Source organism: Lissotriton vulgaris, chromosome 6 (genome assembly GCF_964263255.1).
Source record: "Lissotriton vulgaris chromosome 6, aLisVul1.2, whole genome shotgun sequence".
NCBI lineage: Eukaryota > Metazoa > Chordata > Amphibia > Caudata > Salamandridae > Lissotriton > Lissotriton vulgaris.
In genome coordinates, this window is record NC_141694.1 from 94,098,467 (window position 1) to 94,114,568 (window position 16,102).

Below are 16,102 nucleotides of genomic sequence, written 5' to 3' on the forward strand. Positions count from 1 at the left end.
TAGTGCTGATGCCAACAATGAGAACAGCACAGATGATAACAATGGGACTAGTGCTGATGCCAACAATGAGAACAGCACAGATGATAACAATGGGACTAGTGCTGATGCCAACAATGAGAACAGCACAGATGATAACAATGGGACTAGTGCTGATGCCAACAATGAGAATAGCACTGATGATAACAATGGAACTAGTGCAGATGCCAACAATGAGAATAGTGCTGATGATAACAATGGGACTAGTGCTGATGCCAACAATGAGAACAGCACAGATGATAACAATGGGACTAGTGCTGATGCCAACAATGAGAATAGCACTGATGATAACAATGGAACTAGTGCAGATGCCAACAATGAGAATAGTGCTGATGATAACAATGGGACTAGTGCTGATGCCAACAATGAGAACAGCACAGATGATAACAATGGGACTAGTGCTGATGCCAACAATGAGAATAGCACTGATGATACCAATGGGACTAGTGCCGATGTCAACAATGAGAATAGCACTGATAACCATGGGACTAGTGCCCATGGCAACACAGAGAATAGCACGGATGATACCAATAGGACTAGTGCCCATGGCAACACAGAGAATAGCACGGATGATACCAATAGGACTAGTGCCCATGACAACAATGAGAATAGCACTGATGATAACAATGGGACTAGTGCCCATGACAACAATGAGAATAGCACTGATGATAACAATGGGACTAGTGCCGATGATAACAATGGGACTAGTGCTGATGCCAACAATGAGAATATCACTGATGACAATTGTACTAGTGCCGATGCCAACAATGAGAATAGCATTGATGATACCAATGGGACTAGTGCCCATGATAACAATGAGAATAGCACTGATGATAACAATGGAACTAGTGCCGATGATAACAATGGGACTAGTGCTGATGCCAACAATGAGAATATCACTGATGACAATTGTACTAGTGCCGATGCCAACAATGAGAATAGCATTGATGATACCAATGGGACTAGTGCCCATGATAACAATGGTACTAGTGCCCAGGACAACAATGAGAATAGCACTGATGATAACAATGGAACTAGTGCCGATGATAACAATGGGACTAGTGCCGATGCCAACAATGGGACTAATGCCGATGCCAACAATGAGAATATCACTGATGACAATTGTACTAGTGCCGATGCCAACAATGAGAATAGCACTGATGATAACAATGGGACTAGTGCCGATGCCAACAATGAGAATATCACTGATGACAATTGTACTAGTGTCCATGTCAACAATGGGAATAGCATTGATAACCATGGGAATAGTGCCCATGACAACAATGAGAATAGCGCTGATGATACCAATGGGACTAGTTCCGATGCCATCAATGAGAATAGCACTGATGATAACAATGGAACTAGTGCTGATGTCAACAATGAGAATAGCGCTGATGATAACAATGGGACTAGTGCCGATGCCAACAATGAGAATATCACTGATGACAATTGTACTAGTGCCCATGTCAACAATGAGAATAGCACTGATGATAACAATGGGACTAGTGCCGATGCCAACAATGAGAATATCACTGCTGACAATTGTACTAGTGCCCATGTCAACAATGAGAATAGCACTGATAACCATGGGAATAGTGCCCATGACAACAATGAGAATAACCCTGATGATACCAATGGGACTAGTGCTCCTGACGACAATGAGAATAGCACTGATGATAACAATGGAACTAGTGCTGATGTCAACAATGAGAATAGCCCTGATGATAACAATGCGACTAGTGCTGATGAGAACAATGAGACTAGCCCTGATGATAACAATGACTTTAGCTCTGATGATAACAAGAAGACTAGTGCCGATAACAACAAGACTAGTGCCGATGACAACAATAAGAATAGCGCTGATGATAACAGGACTAGTGCATATAGCAAAACTGCATGATTAAGAGACTGTTACTCAGGGTCCGCACTGCTCATTCATAGGAGACACTGTCCTGGACTCACATGCCTCTCAACAGTGTGCACACTGGTCTTTAACCATATTCCTCCAACAGATTTTAGCACATTATTACAGGTTAATATGTTCCATGTGAGGCCTCCTGACTCCTGCCATTGGGATTTAAGTTCTGACACTGTCGATTATAATTCCAGTGCTGGAGCATTGTGCTTTTGGTAACACAAAGCCATCTTGTGCTTTACTTGTAATTGTTTGTTTTTGTGAGTAACGTTAAAAGAGCCAGTATGCGCTGTGGAAAGGGCTTTTCGGTAACAACAAGCATTTGCAATGCAATATGTCTCGCATTTACGCAAGTTTGACCTATTGGCATTGTAAATGACAATGGCTTTTATATATATTTCAAAAACTAAAACATAAAAAAAGGCAATGTCATTTACAATAAAAATAGCTCAAACTCTCGCAAATGCAAGACCTATTGCATTGCAAATGCTTGTTTAAAAATGGGGACGATCGTAGCAGTGGACCATGATGCTTGCATTAGTGTGTCCACTGTTGCAGTTATGACCCTAGTTAGGATGGGCGCCCATAAATCCAGATTACTTATAAAAAGGTTGGGTGGGATTCCATCTGGGCCTGGGGCCTTATTCCTAGTTAAGCCCTCAATTCCTGTTTTTACCTCGCCCAATGAAAATATAGTTGGGGGTATGTTCTAGTCCTAGTTCTGCTCCTGTGTCTGGTTCGAACTTGGCTGATAATTATAAAGCCCTTGAAAGTGATCATGCCATTGCGCGGGCAGAATGTTATTGCTAAACCCGGGTTAATTAGCATAGTGAAAACGGGGCTAATTTATGACTCTCCAAAAAGCGGTAGAGTCCTTTAATACCATTGCCTCTGTCAAGTCTTCGCAGGCTTGTTGTTGTAATTGACCCTTGCGTCCCTTTACAGCTAGCTTATATTTTTTGCAGCAAGAAGTCACCCGGTCCCTGTCTCGTCGTGAAATCTTTAAGGCGGCTTTCAACTCTCTTAGCGCGTGTGAGCATTTTGGATCAAACCACATGAGCTGGAGCTCTCAGCAGACTGTCAACTATTTGTGCGACACTCCTGAAAGACTCCACTAATTCCGCCCCTTTCACTTCTAGATATAAACACTTCAGGATAACCTGCTCGCCTTCTTTAAAAAGAGAGCTATAAAAGCCCTCGCCAATGACCTGTGTCCATCACAGCCTCCTGCCTTGATCCGTAGCCCTGACCAACCCCCCCCCCCTCCCCACCCCCCCCCTCTCTATGGGGTTCTGGGTGGCTGCATGCGTCAACGAGGAAGAAGGCCAGGGGGTTATGATCACTGAAGGCGCGCTGTACCCAATACTAAACCCAGATACACAGTTTTTGAGTGATACAGAAACAATGATGTAGTCAATAAATGAAACACATCCTCTTCCCCTAAAGGTGGGATGAACTGTTTTATCCTGCTTGACAACAATTAGGTCCATCGTATGTGTTAGTGCATGCATGTTTAATAGGCCACTGAGTTCCCTTCACTCCTTTGTGTGCTCCATGTGTGGGCCGTTGCGGAGCGTAGAAGACGACCAGTTACCATGGGATACCCTCAGATTTGGGCACAAATGACAGTTAAAATCACCCGCAAAAACCAACTGTAGCGCCATCAGCCCTCGCTCCTGTGTCTGGGTGAGTCTGGTGTTCAGTTCATACAGCCTGGCGGAACCCTGTCCATGTGACATCTTATTATAAAAATTTGTGAGAAGTAACCTATAACCTTCGTTAAAAAATGTGAGCCCCTGCGCAACTTCTGAGCCCCCAGCCAAATCTGACCATCTTCTCTGTAATGTAAGCTCTATAAATATAATCAGCCCTCCCCTGGCTCTCCCTGAAGCTGCCTTACGCGCCGGGCAAAAGAAGGTTTTGTATCCCTCTAGGAAGAAATTATTGTTTGCTTGTTCCCATGTTTCCTGCAAACAAATGATCTGAAATTCCCTTATATTTAAAAGCCATTGCTCATTCTTAAATTTAGTTGAGAGGTCTGCTATGTTCCAGGAGACTATTCTTATTTCTCTCCTGTTAAGCCTTTCTGCGCTGGTTGTTACCTGGGAGCTACAGGTCCTAAAATATACAACCTTCCATGTGGTTAGTTAAATCCTTATGCTCACGAGTGGTTTGAGCTACAGCTATCCCCGGGTTGAACTCCTCTCCCATCCCCCTTATATCAATTTTGATCAGGGGGTATCACAGGCTCTATCGGCTTCCTTAATCAAAAGTAGTCAATCAATGTCATTTAGGTCTCTTAATGAAGCGAAGGCGTTATTTGTCAGCACTGAGTTAGCCCACCAAATGACACCCTCAAGTTGACCCACATAACAATATCGTTGACTGGAGTTGACCAATGGTCTATAAAAGAAACCCAGCAAGAGCAGTTTAGTCCCTGAATCCACTCCAGCTGGATAGAACCCGCTGCTCTGGGAAAGAATCTTGCGCACAAGGTCAGGGTGTCTGAGCGTCACAATCACGCAATCCCCTGAGAAGACTTTCCTGGTTCTACCGCTCAAGGACACCCTCCTTGCCATCAAAATGTGTTGGTGCTCTCTGATGTTAAACCCTGCGTGCCTGCACATCCAATGAGCCACCGTATTAATCAGTTGTGTTGTGGATTTCTCCTTTTGATGTATAGATGCTGGGACACCTGTCAAAACAGCTGGAGTGCTCTGTGCAATAAGCAAGGACGTCTCTTTTGATTGCTGTTGCAATCTATCCTTTCATCATTCACCTGCTGTGTTACGGGATTACTTGCAGCCCCTGTCCTAGATTCCCTCAGTCCCCTGTTAATAATGCTCACATTGGGTCTGGTTGCTTTAAGATGTACATGTGGGACCCTATTGCCCACAACTGCTTTCCCTATTGTGTGTTCCTATCCCCATTTTTTCTCCCCACACTCTCATTCACTGCATATGGGGCTGGAACCTTGGAAACTTCAGCTGCCCCCTGAACAACACATGTACACCTACATGCCCCTTGATTAGCTGATGCACTCCTAGAATTCAGGAGTTGCGACAGTTTTCCTTCAATGTACCCTAATTTACATAGAAGAGGGCCCAAAAGAACAGTCATGAGGGTCTCCAGTCTTTTCTATTGATCAGGGTCATCTCCAAGGTCCACAGGGGTGTTATCGCCACTTTGGGGAATTTGGTTCGGGGCCAATCCTCTGTTAGGTCCTGAAACAAGTTTCTAGGGAAGCCTAATTGCTTGCTGCTTAGATCTGGGTTTTTGCTTCTGCCTTTGTAAGACTGCTCCCTTCGTGTGCTTTGCAGGCGGCTCTCCACTGCCTGTTGCCAAAGATTTCGATGGGCGTATCGCATTTTCCTTGGTTACCCTTTTGGATCTAGTGATAACCTCACCACGGCACAAGCCAGGCGTAATTGCGTTGTGAGCCGTGGAGGGAATCGATGTCTCTATAGTCCGTATAGATGGAATGTCTGAGAAATCGAGATCCCGGTCCCCCACAGGATCTTGGACAAGGTTGGTGGTATTTATCTGTGCAACTGTGGTCACCTCCAATGCCGCTGATGATGTAACTGGGAGACCCGCTATTTCCCCGTTACTGCTTGGACCTGGGGTGGCAGAACATGAGTGATCCGCAAGTTGTTGCACTCCAGTAGGGGATTTCGCCATGACTATGCCTCTCATCGATGACCGTTTTTGGGCCGCAAAAGTATCCAGAGAGAGTCTTTTTTTCGGTGAGCTGAATTTGATGAGTCAGAACCGACTCTGCTCTAGTCAGAAATGCGTCCGTCCGGGGTCCCCACCACTTCCCTCCCCGCCCCCTGCCATAAAACCCGTGACCTTACGATTGCTCGTTCTGTCAGGTGACTGATGTTTAATTACTGGCTGATCCTCAGAATGTGCGTAATCAAATGAGGGCCTTGTTTAGTAGCTGATGTCCAAGTTGATGCATAGGGTGACAGGCGGGTGGCCCAGCCCAGCCTCTGATGGGCTCGGACCGGCCTGCCCCTGGCCCGGGCTTTGCCCGCGCGCGTCGCACGCTGGGTGAGTCCAGCAGGGTTCTTAACGCGCCACTGGGCGCGAAAGGCAGTGTCACGGCAGGCACCACTGCAGGACTTCTGGAAGGTGCAGCCCCCCCAGCCGTTCCCCTCCCAGCTGGAAGATGGTGTGTCCATCTGCCGTTCCCCTCACGGCAAGCAAGGGGCACCGCTGATGGCCGTTCCCCTCACAGCAGCAGAAAGCTTTGTTGAGCAGCGTGCCACATAATTACCCTTACAGCATGATTTAATTTTAGTCCATCCTCCCGCCGAGTACGGTAAGCACCCTACAACAGGGCCCCAAAAAAGAGGGCACAAGTTGCACAACTTTGGCGCCAGAACACCTTGAGGTGGCTCTTCAACACTCCCTGAAATGCTATATAGAACTTTTTAAACTGTACTGAATGCGTTGTGCAAAACTTTACCAAATGTACTGAACTCTACAAGCACTGCAGGAACTCGGCCGCACCAGTGATTGAAGTTGATGGTTCTCAGGTGAGGGCACAGTTTACATGGAGCGCGCACAAGGCTCATGTGCCGCTAGGCACTGCTTTCACAAGGACTAGGTGTGACAGTGTTCAGCGACACCAAGGGGGGCTGGCCAGGAGATGTCGGATATGACCTTTAGAACCCAGGAGTTACCAGGCTTAGAGTGAACTGAAGCTGTGCTTGTTGTCTGCCACTGCTGCGCCTTGTCAATAAACTACAATGAAAACACTAGAAAGTGCTGTCTGGCATACTTGCGATGAACTGGAGTACGTCTAAGGATCTGTGTCTGAACATGGGGAGCTGCACCTGTTGAGGACTGTGACCCCCAAGATGGGTGGGGCGCGAATAATTCCCAGGGTTGAGGTGAAGTGTGCACATCTGGGAGCAGGGGGAGATTTGGGTCTGAAGGTGAGAGGTTGTGGCGGACGGTTCGAGTCTCTGCGTTGGCTCAACATCCTGTGATTCAAGGCATATTACGAAATCTCCCTGTGCCTACCAAAATGAATGTGTAATATAACTGGTGCTAATGTAAAGCGCTCCAACAATACCTTCAATTTGAGTTGGCACTATATAAAACTGAAAAATAAAAAAAAAGCTCAGGTTGACTTGCGAGATGCGAAATAACACTAGTGGTGCGCTGCAGGTCAGCAACCCAGACGCACAGTTGCGTGACCCAGTACTGATAGCAGGTTTTGGGGGTGGGGAGGGTCGGGTGAGGCCTGGAATGGTACCTCCAGGAATGAGCGCATGTCTGTAATGCAGGCCAAAACTAAGACTACCAGTAGGGTAACATAAAATGATTGGGAGGTCCCTGCAGAATGAGTCTATCATTCCGAACAGATGTTTACTGACCTTGAAGGTGAATAAGACCCTCCTGAATGACTGGGGGCCCTGAATGACTGTTTGTGATGTGCCCTGCTGAGAACTCCATTGCACAGTGTCTACTGGGAACCTCGAGTCAAATACGAGCTGATCCTTATGTTGGCTTCGACCCACTCCTCTACTTCATATGGCTGAGAACTGCACACTGGGAGCCAAAGCAGCCCTGGCAAAGGTCATAACAGCCCGCGACGCAGCCTGCGAGCAAGCAAGCCAGTCTACTGCAAGGGTTGGGGTAAACTGAGTCGAATGGTTTTGGAACGGGTAAAATCAACATCTTCTGAGCTTGTAGCAGGAGCAGGAAAAACAAGATAAATGCACGCACTAAAGGCACACATATAGCCATTCCTACGACCTGAAGCGGGCGCCCCTGAAGTGGGTAACATGCTGATAAAATATAAGCCCCACGGCCTCCTAAATTATACAAATAAACCAAGTTTGTGCAATTAATGCATATAACAATCGCTGCTTGATCTTTAAGACATTAAGTGAATTACCAGCAGCAACGGGGGTTGACACGAGCAGAAAACGCAGGAAGGGCGGGAAGTAGTTGAGGTAGGGCACAGCGAGCCGAGTCACAACAAAATAAGTAGTGCACCAAACTACTTTAATGGTCAAAAGTTAACTGATCCTTGTAGCAGGGTCAGTATCTAGGTCGTAAACAAAGAGCCAAAAGGCGGGACAAAGACACCTAAGGCACCATAGAAAAGCAAGATTTTAGGAGGGGCATTACAAGGAACCAATTAAGAGCGAGGGGTGTGGCCAAAGTCCATACACAGGCGGTGTCTGGGCTCAACCTTATAACTTGTCTTCAGACAGCACATGCGCTGTCTAGGCTAGACCTAATAAATGATTTGTGGAATGTTGTGGGCTTCAGAGTGACACAGAGAGTGACTCCTACCTATTCTGAACACCCAAAAATATTACATTTCATTTGTTCGTTTTTTCAAACTAACAAGTACAGGGCAGTGTAATGCACAGCATGTTAATCTAGAATAGTCACAAGCTGCAAAAACGATTATTACAGGTAAATAACTTTTTACCCCTGATCTATATCTCTGTGCTCATCTTTACATAACTTCAAGGTATCTTCATTCTTTTGATTGTTCTGTTGTACCTATGATGTCTGTGTTATTTGAGACGGTGAGAGCAAGACTTCGTCATACTATATTGTATAGCAAGGTGAGAGACTCAAACTGACTGTACCTGCTCCCTACTGTCACAATTTGATATATGGTCTGTGAGGAAACATTCAGCCATTTTAAATTCGGATGTTTATAGTAGTGAATGAAGGAGCTCTAGATTGCCTGTTTTGCTGTATTGTGACTTGTTTTTTCTTCTTACTCATTCATTAGGCACTGCAGGCAGAGCTGGTTATGCTGATATTGTTAAGGCTGTCAGAGGATGTGGTTATGTGTGATAACAGCAAACTCAAGAATATACTGCAAGGTAGAACACAAATGCTAAAACTCCTCTACACAGTGCGGTATTTACTTAAGGACTACTCTAAAACATACAGAGTCCTGGTAAGTAACTGAAAGGAAGAGTTGGTTTATTATTTCCTGATTTATCTAAAGGTCATCTCACCCAGGATATCTTGCTCTTTGTTCCAGTGCCTAACTAAAATGCAAACCCGAATCAGAACCTCCCAAAAAGTTAATTCAACCGAATAGTCTCCTCCCACATATGTTTACTTCTCCAAACCTAATTTTCAAACTGATTAGGTTCCTACCAACCATTGATGAAAATGCTACATTTTAGGGATTCATCCTTAACAATAAATCAATACCCAGAATTACAGAAGAACACGATTCCTCTTGCCAGAACCAGACTTCATACCTGTTAACCACATATTCCCTTCAAATTTGATTATGGAAACTACTTCCTAACTTGAATTCCCAAAATCTAAGTAGCCACTCTTAAAGTGTCCCGATTTCAACCTCTTTCTTTAACACAGTTAAAATATACATCAATGAATTGTTGAGGATTCCTAATGAAAACAGCTAGAAAATTGAGGACATTGTGGAGAGTTGATATATTCAAAACTTACAGTTTTGCATATTATTTTCTGAAGTACCAAACATGGGCAGAATATTAAAGTGTACCAGAAAGTGGCACCGTAGTTCTTTCTTGCACCTTATTTATACCTGTTTACTCATTTTCAGATAGGTTACCTTGTTATTTATTCATTATTTTGAACCACATTACCACGTTTCTGAAACCCTTGAGACCAGATGCTTTTTCAGACCAGCATGTTTGACTCACAGAGCAGTGCATTTTAACTCATTGTTATCAATATTGTCATACCTCTAGTGCCAAGTCTGATTATAATCTCCTGACATCTTACTGTGAAAAGAGCTCAACCTTTCAACAAAAGGTTTTTGATAGCAGAGTTTAGCAGTGTTGAAAGAACATACACCCAATGTTTATCCCTACCATTGTGATGTTAGCTATTGCCCGGTCTTATGGCTTATGAAGTGACTAGTATTGGTGAAAGCAAAATGAAGCTGGGGAGGAGTGGAGTTACAGCTCTTTTAACCTACACTCTTAGATTAGATTAGTGATGCCTTTTATTGGGTTGCCCAGCCGTATGAGGTTACTAGACTGTATATTGTTTGGGTACCGTAATTTACCATTGGTGTTTCAAGGCCATAGTAGTGGTATACTCAAATTTGATGACCAAATTTTGCAGTGTGAATCTTTCTGGATCCACTATGCTGTGCATTATTCCACGGTCTAGTGGTTGGGTCCGGAATCGTAGTATTTGTTCAGTTTTTTTTTGTAGCCCAGGTGGGCGTCTACGTCCCACCATTTGATGTCCTTCCTGTGATGTCGGCATGCTTCCTACGGAAGCTCCCACCTTTGGGCGCCATCTTTAGATTCTTTTTTCCGCCATTGGGTCTGGATCGTCACCAAGAGGTTCCAGAGTTTTTGGAGAAAAGGAGAAGATGAAGACAGAAAACCACCGAAAAAATTGGAGAATACATCTCGCAATCAAGACCACTGAACCCGGACGATGAAGAAGGAGGAGAACATCAAAAACTTCGACGTCCAATGGAGAATGTGCATTCAGGGGGACCCCTGAGTGCTGGAATGGACAAAACACCTTTTAAATTCTGCCATAACTGCCACCACAAATACGCGCAGAAGGACCAGCATCCGGTTTGCAACCTCTTCCTGCCGGTCGACCACGAGAGCAAGGATTGCAACGCCTGCTCTTCTTTTACCCCGAAGACACTCAGGGTAAGAGAAAGACAGAGGAGAGCCAACTACAACATGCAAGGCCAAGGTCAACCTCCATTGCTCCGGGACTTGGGCCTCTCCAGTGGGGAAGAGGACAACATCGCGGAGGGACCAGGTGACTAGACGGTCGTAGAGACCGATAAGAAAAATACAAAGGAGGTAAGATTGATGTCGACCCATAAGACCCCGACAGTCTTTCGAAAATCAGAGTCAGACTCTCGAAAAACAGAGTAAAAGTCCTCGAAAGGAGCACTGGCGCCGAAACATTCGATGGACGCAGCTGCATCCAGAGACAAACAGCCCAGCGGATCCTTCGAAAAGGACTCTCAGTCGGCGAAACCCCAAGACAAGCCTAGGTCGTCGAAGCACGTCCCCGAAAAGGCGCGCTCGACGCCGAAGGAAAAGGACCCGAAGGCAACTTCGACATCGAAGAGATCGGCCGACACCCATGACGCCGAACAGGCTGCCGAGATGGAGAGGAAAAAGAGAAGGCTTGAGGCCGAAATGGACAGTATCCTGTAAAGGAAAAAGGAATTCGACGAACAGATGAAAAGGTTCACCATCCGGTCGAAGCCGATGACGATCGTCGAGGTCGAGGACGAAGAGGAGTTCGACGCTGAAGAGTCGCCGAAAACTCCGGAGCCCCAGGAACACCAAGAAGAAGAGGGCCTATACTATTATGAGGGAGAAGGCGAGGAAGACCGGCAAACATGTTTGGGGTCGGCATCCTCGGTGGCGCAGGACCTGGATTGACAGGACCTCGACGCCGAAAGCCATGAAAAGGCCGTAGAAACGTATCCTTCGAGTCCTTCGCCAGAAGATGACATTGGCATCTACAACATGGTCATCAGAAATGGAGCAGCAGCATATGGGGTAAAACTGGAGGAAGAGAAACCAAAAGCCTGCTTCCTCTTAGAGACCCTGCTCCCCACTCGAACTAGGAGTCAATTCCTACCCATGCTCCCAAGTGTCCTGAACCAGGGAAGGGAAGCATTCAAAGAACCTTCAAGCTGCAGGTCTGTCACACCTAGGACAGAGAAAAAGTATAAACATTCCTCTAAGGACCCACCATACATCCATGGATCCGTCACAGCTGACTCCATCATTGCAGCAACGGCCAGAAAGACGGCCAACATTCCCCCAAACTCAGGCCCACCTCCAGACAAGGAAAGTAAGAGGATAGACCTCAATAGAAGAAAAATAGAGAGGAATGCAGCAATCCACTGGCGCATTGCCAACTCTAATACCCTACTCAACAGGCATACGTACCAGCATTGAGAGGAGGTTAGACAGCTACTCAAACACCTCCCTGAACAATACCAACAGAGAGCGACACACCTGGTGGAGGAAGGCAAGAACATGGCAAACTCATGCCTCAAGTCAGCCCTGGATGCGGCAGACACATCCAGCAGACTCATGATGATTGGGGTAACAGAAAGAAGGCATGCCTGGCTGAGGATCTCAGGTTTCAAGCCGGAAGTCCAGAATAGTATTCTGAACACACCCTTCCATGGAGAAACACTGTTCGGCGCGTCAGTAAATGAGAAACTGACGCAGCTCAAGAAGGAAAATGAAACTGCAAGGTCCATGGGGGCGTTGCAGTTAAGAGGAATAAGAAGGGGCACCCAGACATGGAGACCGAACGGAAGAGGGGGAAACCAGCCGGAAACATCACATCAGACATTCCAGCAGAACTACCAGGGCAACAATCAAGCTCAGCAGGTTCAGCAACAGCAAACCTGGCAACACCAGTCTAGGGGCCAGTCCTTTCGCGGGAGGACAAATGTACGAGGACAACCAAGAAGAGGGGGCCAGCAACCCACCTCAAAGTGATTCCGCTCCACCAAACGTGCCCACCAACACAACACCGCTAGTGGAAGGGCACAACAAAATGAGCAAAAAAGTTTTACACACACTCAAATCCGGGATCAACGAACATGTAACACCAGTAGGAGGCAGACTGAAACACTTCTTCCAGGAGTGGAAGAAAATAACAGACAAATGGATATCAAACTTCATACAGTTTGGATACTGTATAGAACTGGAAAAGAAGCCTCCAAACAGGAAACCAAAAAGAAAGACGCGCTCAGCAAAAGAACTCACGCTACTCCTACAGGAAGCACAAGAACTCCTCCACAAGGAGGTGATAGAAACAGTACAGTTCAAAGAAAGAAACAAGGGAATGTACTCAAACTATTTCCTCGTACCAAAGGTGGACGAAACGTTAAGACCCATCCTGGATCTACGGTTCCTAAACCAGTACATAAAAACTTATAAATTCAAGATGACATCCCTACAAGAGGTTATCCCTCAGATAAGGTACGGAGACTTTATGTCCACCATAAACCTCAAAGATGATTACATACACATTCCCATGAACAGACAACACAAACATCTACTGAGATTTGCCATCGACAAAGCACACTACCAGTTCACAGCCCTGGCCTTCGGGCTAAAATTCGCACCAAGGGTCTTCACCAAATGCCTCGCAGCGGTAGCAGCACACCTATGGATGGAAGGGATTCATGTATACCCCTACCTCGACGACTAGCTAATAAAGGCAAGTTCCTACAAACAATGCCAACTACATGCATAGCAGGTCACACAGACGCTGACAGTACTGAGATTCTCAATACACTGGGGGAAATCCTCAATGGAACCAGAAGAGGTGAATATCTTTCTAGGCGCACAGATCTACACCATACAGAGCAAGGTGTTCCCCAGCGAGAAGAGAACACTTGCCCTGTTGCTAATTTGCACTTCTGAACACAAGCGCTCCTGAGGCGGAAAGCCGGGAGCTAGGCACTTTACTCTGTTCTTATTCTTTTAAGGATATATTATCGCGTTTTAATCATAAATTGTGTCAGCCACGTAATTTACTTGTTTAATTGTGTTACGCTTTCACGCTGTTTGTTACAGCAGGGCGCTTCCTCCCACTCTATTTACACAAACCGGGGGCCGATTTAAGGGTCTTCACGGTAGAACAACTGTTTTGCAAAGGGCGACGACTTTGGCCGCCATTGCAACTGGAAAAACGCGGTCAGCGCTCTAGCGGTCGGGCGAATCACAGCCCGGGCGCATAAAAGCAGCTGGCTGTCAGCATTTCTCCTTGCTAATTTGCACTTCTGAACACAAGCGCTCCTGAGGCGGAAAGCCGGGAGCTAGGCACTTTACTCTGTTCTTATTCTTTTAAGGAAATATTATCGCGTTTTAATCATAAATTGTGTCAGCCACGTAATTTACTTGTTTAATTGTGTTACGCTTTCACGCTGTGTGTTACAGCAGGGCGCTTCCTCCCACTCTATTTACACAAACCGGGGGCCGATTTAAGGGTCTTCACGGTAGAACAACTGTTTTGCAAAGGGCGACGACTTTGGCCGCCATTGCAACTGGAAAAACGCGGTCAGCGCTCTAGCGGTCGGGCGAATCACAGCCTGGGCGCATAAAAGCAGCTGGCTGTCAGCATTTCTCCTTGCTAATTTGCACTTCTGAACACAAGCGCTCCTGAGGCGGAAAGCCGGGAGCTAGGCACTTTACTCTGTTCTTATTCTTTTAAGGAAATATTATCGCGTTTTAATCATAAATTGTGTCAGCCACGTAATTTACTTGTTTAATTGTGTTACGCTTTCACGCTGTTTGTTACAGCAGGGCGCTTCCTCCCACTCTATTTACACAAACCGGGGGCCGATTTAAGGGTCTTCACGGTAGAACAACTGTTTTGCAAAGGGCGACGACTTTGGCCGCCATTGCAACTGGAAAAACGCGGTCAGCGCTCTAGCGGTCGGGCGAATCACAGCCCGGGCGCTACTTATGAAGCCTGACTTCCGTCCGCGCAGCGGGCGGGCGCAGCGGGCGCGCCGATGGCGCGCCGGAGGCGCGCCAGAGGCAAGCCCGTCTGGGCCCGTCCGGGCCTAGGGCCAGCCACTATGCCCGTGTTTCCCCATGGACCCATAAGGTACTCTAAGGAGGAGCTACTGTCATTCCGACTCATGGCCCATCCTGGATGCCCGCACTGGGTGGGTTCTAGCCCTCCCTTTTGCCGATGCCCTGCCTGTCCGGCCCCTTACAGTGGGGAGTCGGTCGATAAGAAGGTGGGTAGAACGCTGCAGATGGCTCTCCTGAACTGTAGATCGCTTCCGAAGCATGCGGTCGACATCCACCTGCTGTTAGAAGACAGCAAGCTCGACCTGCTCTTCTTGACGGAGACATGGTTATCCCCTCACTCAGACTTTGATATTGTTTCGGCGCTCCCCAGTGGTTTTAATATCCAATGTTTGAACCGTGACAAAGGTATGGGGGGGGGGACTTGCCATAATCCATCGGGAGTCCCTGACCTGCAGATTGCAGGAGGGTGGAATTTTAGATGCAGAAAGCGCTAGTTTTAACATTCAGCTCACACCCACCCACTCCCTGTTAGGTCTTCTCATCTATAGACCCCCCGGGGAGCCTAAAACACTTCCTTGACTCCCTGTTAGAAATCTCCTTATCAGCTGCCTCTCAGGCTTCGAACTTTTTGATCCTGGGCGACTTGAATATACACTTCGACGACCCCAAGGACAACGCTGGGGCTGAACTGATTACCAACCTTAGCTCCTTTGATCTTGAACTTACAAATAAGGAAGCCACCCATAATAAAGGTCACTTGTTGGACCCGATCTTTTCCAACATCCCCCAGATTACAGCTAAACCCCCCTTGCCCCTACTATGGTCAGACCACTTCCTAGTTCCTTTCTCATGGGAATTTCATCAAGGAGGAATCAAGGCCCCCTGTTCCCGTACGCTTCAAAGGCCATGGCCAAGGCTGCCAGTAGACAATTTGTCAACTGCTCTCGAAAAATCTGTTCCCCCTACAGAATCGGATGCTCTACAGGCAGACATAAATTTTCGAGACTGGCTCACCAATTCCCTGGATTCGGTTCTGCCTCTTAAGCTCTGTACAAAAAAGAGCAATACGTTTAAATCTCCCTGGTTCTCGCCTGAACTAAGAGAACTCAGGAAAGAGTGCAAAAGAGCCGAGCGCGCTTGGCGCAAAGACTGGGCACCTATTCATAAAACTGCATATAAAGAAGCCCTTAAACTTTACAAACTAGGACGACAAAAATCTAAAGCTGCCTTTTTTGAAGAAAAAATTTGTCTCTCTTCTAATTCTTCCAGAGAAACATTCAAAATTGTAAACATGCTTCTTAAAGTCCCAGCCCCTTCTTTGGTTCAGAATGACCCAGTACTGAGATGCAATCAGTTAGCAGAATTTTTCGACACCAAAATCCGGAAAATTCTTGATAGCCTCCCTCAATCCTCCATCATTGAACCCGTCGAGATCCCCTCCTCTGACCCTACCTGTCCTCAACTTGAGGCTTTCAGTCCCATATCCAAAGAAGATTTTTGTAATATCTTTTCCACTATTAAAAGCGGCTCTCCCTCAGACCCAGCTCCGATGCACATTTTAAAGCAAACTTTAAACATCATTGCCCCGGTAGCCACGGAGTTACTC

The 16,102-nt window shown here is 46.5% G+C and overlaps 1 protein-coding gene across 2 annotated transcripts in view; it reads left to right on the forward strand.

The window, feature by feature from the left end:
• The window catches only part of LOC147706850 (exportin-5-like), a 2,308,032-nt gene that overhangs the window by 219,035 nt on the left and 2,072,895 nt on the right, over positions 1-16,102 (forward strand). For both annotated transcript variants that reach the window (XM_086926017.1, XM_086926018.1), the window contains exon 5: positions 8,724-8,894. In XM_086926017.1, coding sequence (XP_086782143.1) covers positions 8,724-8,894 — 171 coding nt within the window. The remainder of the gene's footprint in view (positions 1-8,723; positions 8,895-16,102) is intronic.